Source organism: Chinchilla lanigera, unplaced genomic scaffold (assembly GCF_000276665.1).
Source record: "Chinchilla lanigera isolate Chin_1 unplaced genomic scaffold, ChiLan1.0 scaffold00014, whole genome shotgun sequence".
Classification (NCBI taxonomy): domain Eukaryota; kingdom Metazoa; phylum Chordata; class Mammalia; order Rodentia; family Chinchillidae; genus Chinchilla; species Chinchilla lanigera.
Window position 1 is genome coordinate 32,201,502 of NW_004955415.1, and position 13,906 is coordinate 32,215,407.

Consider the following 13,906-nt stretch of genomic DNA (forward strand, 5'->3'; position numbering starts at 1 on the left):
TTGGAAGCCGGTCATAGCCTAGAGAAGTCAATCCGGCCTGCAGAGCGAGGCATGGGGAGGGACAGCCTCTTTCATGTCCAAAGCCTCACCAGAGGGCCAGGGGCTTAGCTCAGTGGCACAGCACCTGCCTGGCAAGTATGAGGTCCTGAGTTCGATTCCTGGCACCCCCCCCGCAAAACAACAACAAAAAACCCCCAAATCCTCACCAGAAATGAGCAGAGGAAGATGAAGGAGACGAAGTAAAAGTATGCGAATTCATTGCCGCAGTCTGCAGTCAGGATCCCGGAGTTCTTATCGCACGGCTTCCCGCTCAGGCAGGACAGCATGATGTTGTGCCAGGCTTCCCCGGTGGCGCTCCTGGGAACGGGGGGGAGTGTCAGGGGCCCCTTGCAGGGCAGGAGAGCACACAGGGGAAGCACGTGGGCTTGGGTCTGAAGGGCCAGGGCTCAAGTCTCAGTGAGGTCGGAGCAAGAGCAGGGACAAGGAAACCACGGGAAGCCACGGGGCACAGACTCAAGATGCCACACAAAGCAAAAGTGACTGTCAAAGCATCAGAAAACCAACAGGTAAAGGTCACCCTGTCCCCAACACATCCAGGAGTGAGCAAACCCACAAAGCCATGATCCTGGCCTGGTCCAACCTCATCTACACTGCAGCTTTGACCCCACCCCCAGGACTATGATGCTATGAAGCTTGCTCTAAAATGCTTGTGTAGTCAGAAACTTCCACCTCCCCATGGCTGGCTGAGTCAGGCACCCATTGGGGCATGATTCTGTCAATCTCCAGCTCTAGACCCTCCCACAACAGCTCTGCCTGCGGACCTAGCTGTTCCTACAGGGCTGTGAGCTCTTCTCCTTCACCCCTCCCACCCACCCTGTGAAGTTCACTGTTGCTTCTGCCCTTTTAATAAATCTTATCCTCCACCCCTTTTTTTTGAGACAGGGTCTGGCTATGTAGTTCAAGCTGGCCTTGAACTTGCACCGATCTTCCTGCCTCAGCCTCCTGAGAGCTGAGATTACAGGTGTGCGCCCCACACCCAAATATAACCTTACTCTTGTTACTCCATTTGAGTGATCTATATATTCTTTACTTGGGACCCCAGGACCCTGGAAATAACTCCCTAAGCCCCCCCCCCCCAATCTGGCAACATCAGGAAGAGCCCATCATCTCCTAGCTTTGTCCCCCGAGGCATTCTACTGTGAACACGCTGGACTTCTCGCTATTCTCATACATCCCAGCCACTCCTGCCTCTGGGCCTCTGCTGGGCTGCTCCTGGCCAGCTCCTGGCCAGCTCCTGATACAGCTTCACCCCTTACCTGGTTTTCTCAAACATCACACCACAGAGAGGCCTGACCTATTGCCCTCCATTCCTTTTTTCCATTGTCAGATGGAAGTTCTCTTTTTCTTCCTTCCTGCTTTCTTTTCTTTTCCTTTTCTTTGGAGGCAGGGTCTCATTATATAGTTCAGGCTGAACTTCAACTCACTATGTAGCCCCAGGCTGACCTCTTGCCTCAGCTTCCTGAGTGCTGGGTCTACAGGAGTGTGTCGTAATGCCTGACGAAAGTTTTCTTTTTAAAGTGTGGCTAAATATACATATTATACAATATACCATTTTAATCACTTTGAAATACACAATTCAGCACCTTCATATTATTATGCAACCATCACCTGTATCCATCTCCAGAGCTTTTTCATCATCTCAGAGATTCTGTCCCCATTAAATACTACTCATTGCCTCCTTCTCCAGCCCCTAGCATCCTACTTGTTACCTCTATGAATTCCCTCATTCTGGGTACATCCTACAAGTGCTGGTGTGTATGTGTGTGTGTTTAGATTTTTTTGAGACAGGGTCTTGCTATGTAGTTCAAGTTGGCCTTGAACTCATTATGTAGCCCGGGCTGGTTCTGAACTTGCAGTGATCCTCCTGCCTCAGCCTCCTGAGTGTTGGTATTGTAGGTGTGCGCCACTACATCCAGCAGTATTTGTCCTTTTGTGTCTCTATTTTCTCCTGATCTTAATTTCTTCCCCTTCCCCCCAAGTTTTTAAATGTCTCTAGAGGATCCTTTATAATTAGTTTACCAATTTTCTCTTCCCTGTGGGAGCATAAACTCCCGAAGGGCAGAACATGTTTCCTCTTTCCCTGTCCTGTGTCCCTTGCTGGGCCCCACTCCCTGTTGCAGTGTTTGGCACACAGTAACTGCTCCATGTGCCTCCATGAAGGAATGGTGGGACTCTATGTGCAGCCAGGATCCACAGCCAAAGATCAAGCCTCTGAATCGGTGTGTCTCCACTTCACAGGGCGGTCAGCAAGACTCAATGAGATAACACCTGGAAAAGGACTTCCGGGTCTTGGGCTCCTGCCCTGCCAGGTTCCTTGCGCCCCTATCCCATCCCAATCCTCATCAGAGGAGCAGAATGGCTCTGAGGCACTGAGATTGGGGCACGCCCTCACCAGAAGGGGAGGACGAGGACACGCCCCAGTGCGAAACCACGCCCCCAGAGCAGACCGATGAAGCCACGCCCCCTCTCACCGGAAGAGAAGCATGAGGGCCTGAAAGAAGGTCCGGAAGTTGTTGTGCTCAGTGATTTGGAACTCATCCTCGTCACTGTCTTCGTCCTCCACATCTATGCCAATGTTGCCAAATACCTAAAGAGGGGGAGGATGACGACCAGAGACAGCCATGCCCCTCCACCCAGAGGCTCCAGGGAAACCTAGTAAATCTCTACGGTTGTCCCTCTGTTTGGGGGCCTTGGGCCTTTCCTCGCCTAAGGGTCCTGCCCTCCTGGGGAAGCTCTGGGGATCTCGGGGATGCAGCACTTACCTGCATGCCGATGATGGCGTAGATGAAGAAAAGCATGGCAATGAGCAGACAGACATAGGGCAGGGCCTGGTGGGAAGGAGGAAGGCAGTGAGGAGGGGTGTTGTGGTCCCTTATCCACACCCTCCCCTGCCCTTGACCCCTGGCCACAGGCTGTGCCAGTCGTGCAGGGCTGGTGGGCATCTTTGGGGGAGACTGGGTTGGGGCTTTGGAGGTGTGAAGACACAGCAGGGGCCGGAAGTTAGACAAGAGCTGTGTGGAGACAGACCCTCTGGCGGGCTGCACCCCAGAGGCACTTCCGGTCCAGCTGCCACGTTCCTCCCAGACCGGGTGCCTGGGCCACAGGCGGGGCAGGAGCTCACCTTGAAGGACTGCACGAAGGTCCAGAGGAGAATGCGGATGGTGTACCCCTGACGGAGGAGCTTGATGAGCCGGGCAGCCCGGAAGAGGCGGAGGAAGCTCAGGTTGATGAAGTTATTCTGGGGAGACGGAAGCAGAGGGGTGACCATCCACCCACCCGGAGGGGCTCAGACCTGTCACCACTCACAGAGGCCCCTACATGAAGCCAACCAACAGGAAAAAAGCAAGCCAGACCCCAAATAAGGAGGGAGAGGAGAGAAAGCACTATTAATGCAAATGGAGCAGAGAAAAACTCGGAAAAAAAGAAAGTCAGAGGGGAGAAAGGGAGGGAGGGAGAAGAGGCATCAACTCAAAAGCATACTTCTTCCTGCCAGCCCCGCCCACAAGGGGGAAAAGGAAAGAAAAACTGGAGGGGGAAAGAAACCGGAGGGGGGGGGCGGCGGGAGGGAGAAATAACAAAAGAACAAGGAAAAGAAAATACATCCGAATCATCCAATCAGGAAAAAAATCAAGATGGTTTTTGTTTCTCCCAACAACCAAATGCACTGAGACAAAGGACACAAGCGGGTCAAACGGCAGGACCCATCGCAAGGGGACGAGGCACAAACACCGGCGGGTGGGGGTGGGGTTGCCAGCACCAGGCCTGGTGGACACGTGCGGGTTCCAAGGGCATGTTACGCTCCGAGCCAGAAATGCATCTGCCACGGGACTCACCGGGCACCTGCCCTGCCCTGCCCTGCCGAGCTGCCCACCCGCTCCTGCCCGCCCTGACCTCGCTCCGCGGCCAAGAGGTGCAGCGGCTGGCGCCAGGGGAGAAGCGGAAGAGCATCTTTTCTTACCCCCTTGGCGGGAATGGGGAGGACGGGAGGGAGCTGGGGCTGTTCGGCTGCAGGGTGAGTCCTCGCTGCCCGCTGAGTCGGAGAAGATGCATTTGGGACCCTTTCCCCCCTCTCAGGGATGGCTTCTCAGCTTCTGGGACTGGGTGGAGTGTCACGGGACCAGGCCTGCGGGAAGCAGGAATGACTCAGCTCCCGGGCCAGTGAGCTGGGGATCAGCCCTGGGCCCACCAAGGGGCAGGAGCTGGGGTGGGAGGTGGGGCCGTCCCTGCCCCCAGGACCTCCCTGGGTGGCCCCTGGCTCTGTTGCAAACCCCACGTCTAGTCACTGCCTCTGTTTCCTCCCACCTGAGCTAGAAACCAGCTGGAAACGGTGCGCAAGGCCTGCCGCTGTGGCAGGACTGTCCTGGGGCTCCAGGGCACCCTGGTGGAGGGGGCAAGGCCAGGCATCCACAAGGGGTGACCTGATTTGGCCAATGAAACTAATTAGTTGGGCTTCAACAGTCTTTTTTAAAAAATGAAAAATAATTTGACTTAGACAAAAATCAGATTTGCCCGCTGATCTGGCTGCCTGGCACCCAGGCCTCTGACAGCTGCCCCCTGGAAGCAGACGACAGGCTGTCCAGTTTTCCACCATCCCCTGGAAGTGACATCTGCTTTCCCGGGGCGCTGGTGTCTGCTTGACCTCCAAAGGCATCTAAGCCTGAGAGCCCTGTGCAGGAGACCGGAAATCACTTGCCCGTGTCCAGCGGGCTGAGGGCCGGAGGGCCTCCCACTACGAGGTGGACCCTGATGTGTGGGAAGTGTAGGCGCCCCACAGCAAGCTTTAACTCCGTCTAGCCCTCCCTCCACAAATGGCGCACGGTGACTGCACGGGTTGTCCTGATAACTGCAGCTGCCTGCCCGCTTTGGCAGTGAGTTCTGTGTGCCGTCTTTCTCCTTGGCATTTCCCGGCAGGCTTCCTACCACTGGGTCTGTGTCCTGCGCTAGCTCTGGCCTGGAGCTGAGAGGCAGGGACTGACACGCAGGGACTCTGGAGGCTCGCAAGAGGCCTCTGGGTTTGCTGCTAACGTCTCCAGCGCTCTCTGGCCAATGTCAACGGACATTGGGGTGGGGAAAGCGGCTGGAGGATTCTACCCCGGACACTCCAGCCCCAGCCTGTAGTCCCAAGTGCCTGGCACAAGCCCCCAATCCCAGGTTGGTTCAGAGTCAGCTCAGTGGTCGGCTGACCTGACCCCCAGCCCTGCCTGGCACCCAGCTCCATCTGGGGATGGGGCCTGTGGCCCAGGTATCCCCGGCACCCTCTTGTGCACCCCCAGAGTACAAGCCATCCCTTCCACGGGGCGGACCATAACATGTGGGCTCGGTGGGGCATGCACAGGCAGGCGGGCCCTGGGGAGCAGCCTGGGGTGCAGCTGCCACTATGCAGAAGCAGCAGGGGTCTGGCGGGGATGTGCAGAGCATGCCGTCCCGGGGGGAGGAGACACACGAGGGTGGGGCGGAGATGGGAGGGGGCGGGGGTGGGGGGTCCCGGGCAGCCCTCATCCTTCCTGGGTCTGCGCTGCCACCTGGCATCCACAGAACGTTCAAGGCGCTCCCTCCTGGACCGCTACCTATACCTCTCCTTGGGGTCCTCTCTGCTCAGGGACACCTCTGGGGGCAGCTGTGCTTCAGTGCATGGAAACCACCCCCACAGGGGCTACAGAGAAACCCCGTCCTTGCAGACCCTGCTTCTAGCCCCGACCTCACCTCCACGCTCCTGACCACGACCTGCCTGCCCGACTGCAAGGCCACCTCCAGCTCCTCATGTCCACACTTGCTCTTCCCCCCAGCCTGGCGCTGCCTAAGCACCACTCCCCGTTTTCAGCCAGGCTGGGGGATACCCCAGGGCACCTCACATGGGACCCATCTCCAGGTCCTGGGGCTCCTACTGTCCTCCGCCCCCGCACTGTCAACCCTCGCTGGGTTTCCTGCCCAGCTCCAGCCCAGCCCCGTCCTGCTTCACGGCTGTGGTGGTCTTGTCTCATCACACTCCTGATGGCGCCATCTTTACATCAAACCTTCCTTGGCCTCTACTGGTGCTTAGGATAAAGCCGATTTCACACCAGAGCCCTAGGGCCCTGCCTGCTTCAGCTTTCTCGGGGTCACGCCTTCTGCTCTCTGTGCTCCACTCACAGCCCCTCACTTGCATTCGCTCACTCCTGCACTCCCCGCCCTGCTCCAGGACCCCTGCATGTGGCGCGCTGGGGCCTGGTAATGGGGAGGTGGTGTGTGGAGGGTTGTGGGTGTGATATGCTGGGTGACTGATGTGATAGAGAGGGAAGAAGAGAGAGAGGAGGGAGAGGCAGAGAGAAGAGAGAGAGAGGAGACTGAGAGAGATCCAGCGGGGCTGGGAGCAGCTGGGCAGGTCCGCGTGGTGAGAGAGTCCAGGCGTGCGGCGATGTGTGTGGGATGAGACGGCCCTCTTGTCCTGGTAGAGACGCCTACGCGGAAGACCATACCCTGTTTTCTGCTAAGGACCCAAACCTACTCAGACCGGAAGCCCCCAGCCCAAAACCAGATAAAAATCACCAGAGGGAGGGAGCGCTGTAGGGACAGAGGGAGAAGGGCCGGGGCGCGGTTGGGCGGGCCAGACAGACAGACAGAAGGGAGGGCGGGGAGCGCAGCAGGCGTCCGCAGTTGGAAAGCCGGGGTGGGCCATGCCATACAATGCGAGAGGTGCGTTCACAGTTAATGTAGGGTATTTAGACTTCAGAAAGAAGTAACACCAACCGGATTCTAGATGCAGATGTTGAAGATGGAGGGGAAGCGGGCGGGCGGGGGCGGTTGGGGAGGCGTTTCAGCGTTTTTTAGGTTGATTTGTAACCAGTGCCAAAAAACCAATGGGTTTCGGTTCCCCGGGCGGGGAGTGGGAGTGGTGGTGGCGGTGGGTTGGGAGATAAAAGTCATTGGTGTATGAGTACATAGACCACGTCATGGATGAACAAATGAATTTCATAGTGCATTTTGATTGGATGAGTTTTTCAGACGGCGTTGTGCCAATATACAGTTTAAACAGCAGGCATGAAAAGAGACAAGAAACACAGTCATTATCCATCGAGAACAGGACAAACCCACGTCACCCCGTCCACCTGCAGGGGGCAGCAGCACAAGCCCGAGGGCAGCGCTGGCTGCTCCGCCCCCCATCGCCCGCTCCTGCCTTCCCAAGGGCCCCTCCCCCTGCTCCTCTCCGCTGGGCTCTGGCCTCACATCTGCCGGCCTTACCTGGGAGGCAGAGAGGGGGCGACTGAGACCTGACGCAGCTGAGACCTGGTCATCCTACGAGGCCCAAACCCACCTGCTGTCTTTCCCTCAAAATGACGGTAGTTCAGGGCCAGCTGTCAAACTGCACACCCAAGGGCAGCCACGGCAATAATAGCAATACAAATAATAACCTGCCCCATGGGGAACTATTTATTACCTGGTGGGTTCGGTGCCAAGCACTTCACACTGACTGCACTTTATTTTTTAATTTTAATTTTTTTGAAGTATGGAGGGCTGAACCCAGGAACTCCATACTTAGCTATGGCCCCTACCCCTTTCTTTTTTTTTTTTTTTTTTTTGAGACAGGGTCTTGCTGTGTAATTCAAGCCGCCCTTGCCCTCACTATGTAGCCCAATCTGGCCTTGAACTCATGACTATCCTCCTGCCTCAGCCTCCTGAGTGCTGGGATCACAGGCATGTGCCACCACACCCAGCCTGAGTGCTCTTACTTATACAAAAAAGTTGTCCTCTCCCCCCCTAAAGCACTGGTTCTGGGGAGAGGAGGCGCGTTCTGCATGTCTGTCTTTTTTTTTGGTACCGGGAATTGAACTCAGGACCTTGTGCTTGTCAGGCAGATGCTTGTGCCACTGAGCTATATCCCCGGCCCCTGCAGGTCGTCTGTCTTGCCTGGTGTTCTGTCTCTGTCATGTAACCGTGCCTGGCAAACGGAAAGCCCTGGACGTGTGCCTGTTGAATGCATGTAGGAGCGAGTCTGTAAGTGGCTGATGAGGTTAGCGGTGACTGTGGCTCCTTGTCTTCACAAGAAGGGGTAAGAAACTGTCCGAGATCAAGCCGGTGGTCAAGAGGGCTGCCTGGCTACTGCACTAGTCCCCGTGTCTGACTGGCTCTGATCCCTCACCGTTCCGCCCTTCCTGGTGCTACCAACACAACAGGCAGTTGGGATTTCACCTTATAGATCTGTTACCAACAAGCAGAGGTTTCAAGCAACTTCTTTCACCTGCCCGGCTGGGAGCTAAGCAGCCCCTCTCAACTTTAGGACTCAGGGACCCTGGCTCAGATCGCAGTGGGCTCAACCAAGCCAAGCGGCAAGCGCTCCCAACTGCCTCCTGCAGCTCCTGGCCTCCCTAGAAATGTAGCACAGAGGACTGGGCAGGTGCTGGCTCTGCTGGGCAGCCTGGCGGGGGAGACTGCAGAGGTGGGCGTGGCTTCTCCGGGGAAGAGGATTTGGGGCACAAATGCAGCTGAAGGTAAGAAGAAATGTGGCCCAGATGCCACTTCCATGGGGCACTGGGGACACGTCAGTGACAGACCCGCCTTTCCAGCTCCCCAGCCTTCCGGGAGCAAGAGTGGGTAAGCTGACCCCTCTCTGCTGGGGTCAGGTAGGACACCCTAGGGCCGAAACTCAGGAGTCCCTCGGCTTGAATACGTGACCTTGGGCAGGTTCTCTGGCCTCTTTCTGGTTCACCTTGGCCAGCAGGAGGTACTGGCAGGAGACCGTGTGTGTGTGTGTGTGTGTGTGTGTGTGTGTGTGTGTGTTAGGGGAAGGAGGCAGGGATTCTCTTCCTCCTGCTCTGCGCTGGCTCTGGCTCCCTCCACCTGGGCCCCTCCCACCTCAGCACCTGGCAGGTGACGGCTGCTACAGTGGCTGACCTGTGCCTCACCAGTGGGTGTGTCCCCTTCCCCTCCTCGGCACGAGCCTCTGTGTTCCGATCCTACCATCCGAATCCCTTGAGGAAACTTTTTTCCAGGGGTGGGGGTTCTGGGGATTGAACCCAGGGCCTTCTCACTAAGCTATGTCCCCAGCCCTTTAAAACTTTTTATATTTTGAAACAGGGTCTCAGTAAGTTGCTAAGCTGTCTGGAATGGGCTCAAACTTGAAACCCTCCTGCCTCAGCCTCCTAGAGCACTGGAATGACAGGCGGGAGCCACATGCCAGGCTGAAGGAATCCTCAGGCACCGCTCAGAGACCCTCACCAGAAGCCAATCCGTGTGACCTGCTTGGCACAGCGGCTGGCAGGCAGCCAAGGGCACGACCCTCATCAGCTATTATTATTACTACTGTCACTGCTATTAGGAGGCTGCTGTACCCACCCAAGCCCCTGGCCCTTGTGCCCCCAGGGGGAACATCCTACTCTCCTTTCATCTGCTGAGGGTCCCCAAGCCTGGGCTTACTGGCACATGGCCAAGGACAGGGTCTGGACAGGGACTCTGGGGCCCGAGATTCAGAAAACAAGAAGGGTGGTGTGTGAGACGCAGAGCAGCCACCGGCCCTGCGTGGCCTGGCACTGTGTGCTGCTTTGGAGTGGGGCTCCCTGGGGCCTCTCAGTGCCAGCCGCGCTGTTTCTCATAAACCCACGCCCACCCCGCGCGCTGGCCCTACACTGGGGCTTGGCCACTCCCACCGCCCCCAACGGGCTGCCTGGAACCCCCCACCCTGTTCTCCCCCAATGGCCCCACCAGATGTGGCTGTGGCTCTGGGGAGCTGCTGCTCACCCCGCCCCACCCCTCACCCCACCCAGCCCGAGCCGCCAGGAGAGAAGCCGGCGGGAGACTCACCCCAAACTCCGTCACGAGGATGTCTGTGATGCTGCCCAGGACAGTCACAAAGTCGAAGATGTTCCAGGCATCGCGGAAATAATTCTAGAACAGGGACCCACAAGACAGAGATGCCAACGGGGGGCTCTGTGCCAGCCCCCCAGGCTGGTAGGGGCACATTAGGGGCACCACTGTCACATTCAAATGCATGAGCTGCTGTGGCAGTGGCTGCTTCAGCGCTGGGGATTGAACCCTGCTCTTCACACCGAGCTACATCCCCAGTGCCTCCCCCGCTTTCGGGAGACAGGGTTTTGCTTTGTAGTTTAGGCTGGCCTTGAACTCACTACACAGCCCAGGCTGGCCTCAGACTCCCAGTGATTCCCCTGCCTCAGTCTCCTGTCAGGTGTGCATCACCACAGCTGCCTGCTCCAGCCCTTTCTATTTTGGGAGAAAATACTTAGCTACTTGCTAAGTAGCTAAGTTGGCCAGGCTGGGCTCAAATTTGGGAGATCCTCCTGCCTCAGCTGCCCAGAGTGCTGGGATTACACATACGCAGCACCAGGCCCTCCCAGCTCCTCTATATCATTTGCTCCAAGTCCCCCTTCCTGGGACTCTCAGGCTTTTCCATAACTTGCCTGTGCCCAGATGGGGGGTCTGGTTCTGCCTCTGCATTGCTAGGCAACAGGCTGCCCAGTGGGAGTGGGGTCTGTATGTCCAAGAGCTCCCTAAGCCAACAGAAAGGACGTCACTGGGGTCCTGACAAGGATTTCCTAGGAAAACAGCTTTACCCATTTCCTGGGACCACTTTAGGTTTGGAGATGAAAGCTACTCATCTGACCAAGGTGTGCAGCCAGGATTTGACCCCAGGGTCCAGGGTCTGCAGTCAGGACCCCACTGTCCGCATAGTACATTTACCAGGTGGGCAAAATCTGGGTTCTAATCCCAGTTCTACTGCCAGAGCTGTGTGGTTATGAGCAAGTGGCTCAATCTCTGTGGGCCTCCATTTCCTGCTCTGGAGGACAATACCAGAAGTAAAGCCTGGGCTTAGGAACAGTGGCCTTGAGCCTTCCAGCATGTGAGCTGTGCTTCCTGCCCCCTTGTGGTTAGGTGGAGCTTTGTGGCTGCTGTAAGCAGAGGTAGTGTGGTCACTTCCTGGCCAGCAAGAGGCTCTCCACAATTCTCTCAAAACTGGGCCTGGGACCAGCAACACCCAGATAGGAGCTACTCCATGATCCCAGGTCCCTAGGTAACTAGGAAGAGAAAGCCCCCTCATCCTATAGGGTGTGAAAAACCCCAAGATAAAACAAAACCCTTTGCTGATGGAAGCTACTGAGATGTAGGGCGTGTTTGTTACTGCAGCTTAACTTGATCTTTCCTGACTGACACATCCCTGGGCTGAGTGCTGGCTATCTGCTGGTACTGCTGCATTGCTGCTGTCCACATCCTGAAATAGCCCATGCTGTGTGGTAAACATCACAGTCCCCAGCCCCCTGAGGGCTTCCTGCTCCCCTCAACCTAGCACAGGAATGGTGATGCTTGCACCTGTAGGAGGGAACTATGCTCTGACTTATGTGTCCACTCCTAGCAGCATCTTGCTTGGAACTAAGAGTCAGGGTCTAGCAGAGGATGGCCTTGCCCTGGGGCCTCAGTGGATTCTGTGGAGAGCACAGGCCCTCAGGAGCCTCACCAGAGCAGGTCAGGGCCGGCGTGCTGGCTTCAGGGCTCAGCTTTTTTTTTTTTTTTTTTTTGGTTTTTCTCCGGTACCGGGAACCGAACTCACGACCTTGCGCTTGCCAGGCAGGCACTTTTGCCGCTGAGCTAAATCCCCAGCCCCTAGGGCTCAGCTTTTGCCCTAAGCGTTGGACTCTGAGGCCGCCCTCCTGCTTCCCTGGGTGCTTCCCTGTCCCTGCTCTTCCTCCCCTCTCCTCTCCTGTTCTTCTTGGGGGTCTTTTTCCAGATAAACTCCTTGCACTTAACCTTTGACTCAGGCTCTGCTTTTGAGGAACAGTAAATGGAACACTCTTCTAGGTGTCTGTACACAGACCTTAAGCCTCCGGGACGGGAGGTTTCCTTCTAGTGCCTGAATGCCATAGGGGGTATTCTGGGCTTCATCTGGACTGGAAAGGGGCAGATCAGAGCAGACTCTGCTAAACCAGCAGGGAGAAGGAGCCTCAGTCCCCGGCAGAAGAATCACCTCAACAGTGCAAGAATAAAACAACCGCACACCCAGCTCCTCTCCACTGGGGGCCATGTGCACAGTCTCCCCATCCTGCACACGGAGGCCAAGGAGCTGGTGGAGGCCACACTGCTAGACAGGGGAAGAGGCAGGATTAGAATCCAGGACAGGTGCACAGGAAGCTGGCTCCTCCCTGGCCATGTTCTGGGCTGCATCCTGTGTCACACGGCCCTTGGCAGTCATCTTCAACACCAGAATGCTGAGCCGCTGGCCCTGTCCTGATGCGGGATGTCTCCTCTGACTGGTGGGTGCTAAGTGTCATGCCTGACGGCCGGTGGGACCTTGGTGTCCCCTGGGGACCCTCATTAGAAACCATGGCAGCTCAGAAAAGTGCATCAGAACTTCTGGAGGTCAGTCTGGGGCACCAGGCCAGTTTTTTCTTTTTGCAGTACTGGAGATTGAACCCAGGGCTTTTGCCTTCAGCTACATCCCATTTTATTAGTGTTGTTATTATTTTTAAATCTTGAGACAAGGTGTTGTTCAGTCAGTAAGTAGCCAGGCTGGGCTTGAACTTGGGATCCTCCTGCCTCAGCCTCCCAGGGTGCTTCTGATGGGTGATATCCCTTCCTCAGCAAAGCCATTGCTTTAGGGGACAAAGGCAGGCAGGTGTTTTTTGTTGCGACCCCATTGATGGGCACTCACTTCACACTGGGCTTCACCCCAGCCCTCCTCTGGACGCACACATACTATTCAGGGCTCACAGCGTCCTCCTGGTGATGGCCAGGGCAGAGCCTGGGTACGATGTGCACAGTGAAGTGGGTTTGGATCTGGGTTTTTCCAGCACTGAAGCTGATGTCCTTAGTGCCTCAGGAAGTCACAGTGGACCCAGTCTTCTGAAAGCCATTCTCTTCAAAGATGGACTGACTCAACCAGTTGTTAAGAAAGCAGACATCCTGGCTCCAGCTCCAGCTCAGCCATTCACAGGGGAACTTCCAACGTCACTTAACAAGTCCCTCCATGCTATCATTTGGGTCCTCAAGATCTTCCAAAGGCCTATACGAAAGAGGCTTGGTTGCCAATCTGTGGAGCTACAAGGAGGTTGTGGGACCTTTAAGAGGTGGGACGAAGTGAGGTCACTGGGGGGCGTGGCCTTGGAGAGGCTATTAGGATCCCGGCCCCTTCCTGTGTTTTTGCTTCTAAGCTGCTCAGAAGTGAATAAACATTCTCTGTCAAGGGCTCCTGCCAGGACAGACCATGCTGCCACAGGCCCCAAGCCACAGTGCCAACTCAGCACAGACCAGAACTGTGATCTAAAATAAGTCTTTCCTTCCTTTAAGTTGATGACCTCAAGTATTTTGTCACAGCAATGGAAAGCTGACTAACACATTGCAAGTCACAACCTATCAGCAGCCCTTTCTTTTTCTTCTTCTTCTCCTTCTCCGTCTCTTCTTCTTTCTCTTCCTTTAGTGTTGCTGGAGATTAAATGCAGGGCTTTTGCACTGAGCTACATTGGCAATGCTTTTTTATTTCAAGACAGGGTGTTGCTACGTGACTCAAAGTCGTGATTCTCCTGCCTCAGCCTCCCACACTACTGGGCTTACAGACGTGTGTCACCATGCCCAACACTTCTTTTCTCTCCATTCTGTTTGCCTATTCCTTTCTTCCTTCCTTCCTTTCTCCCTTTCGCTCTTCTTTCTCTCTCTCTCTTCCCTCCCCTTCCCAATCTGACCCTCACCTTCCTTTACCTTCCCCTCCCTCCGTCCCTTCCTTCCTCTTTTTCCTTTTATGACCTCCCTTTGGCATCTTTTTTATTTTTTATCTTTTTGAGACAGGGTCTCACTACATAGTTCAGGCTGGCCTTGAGTTCACTTTGTAGCCCAGGCTGGTCTTGAACTCACAATGATCCTCCTGCCTCAG

At 55.9% G+C, this 13,906-nt stretch overlaps 1 protein-coding gene across 1 annotated transcript in view; it reads right to left on the reverse strand.

Moving 5' to 3' along the window:
• The window catches only part of Cacna1a (calcium channel, voltage-dependent, P/Q type, alpha 1A subunit), a gene marked incomplete in the record, with an annotated part of 274,976 nt that overhangs the window by 18,966 nt on the left and 242,104 nt on the right, over positions 1 to 13,906 (reverse strand). The window contains 6 exon segments of the mRNA XM_013512132.1: positions 207 to 357; positions 2,532 to 2,647; positions 2,823 to 2,888; positions 3,182 to 3,298; positions 6,787 to 6,792; positions 9,835 to 9,918. Coding sequence (XP_013367586.1) covers positions 207 to 357; positions 2,532 to 2,647; positions 2,823 to 2,888; positions 3,182 to 3,298; positions 6,787 to 6,792; positions 9,835 to 9,918 — 540 coding nt within the window.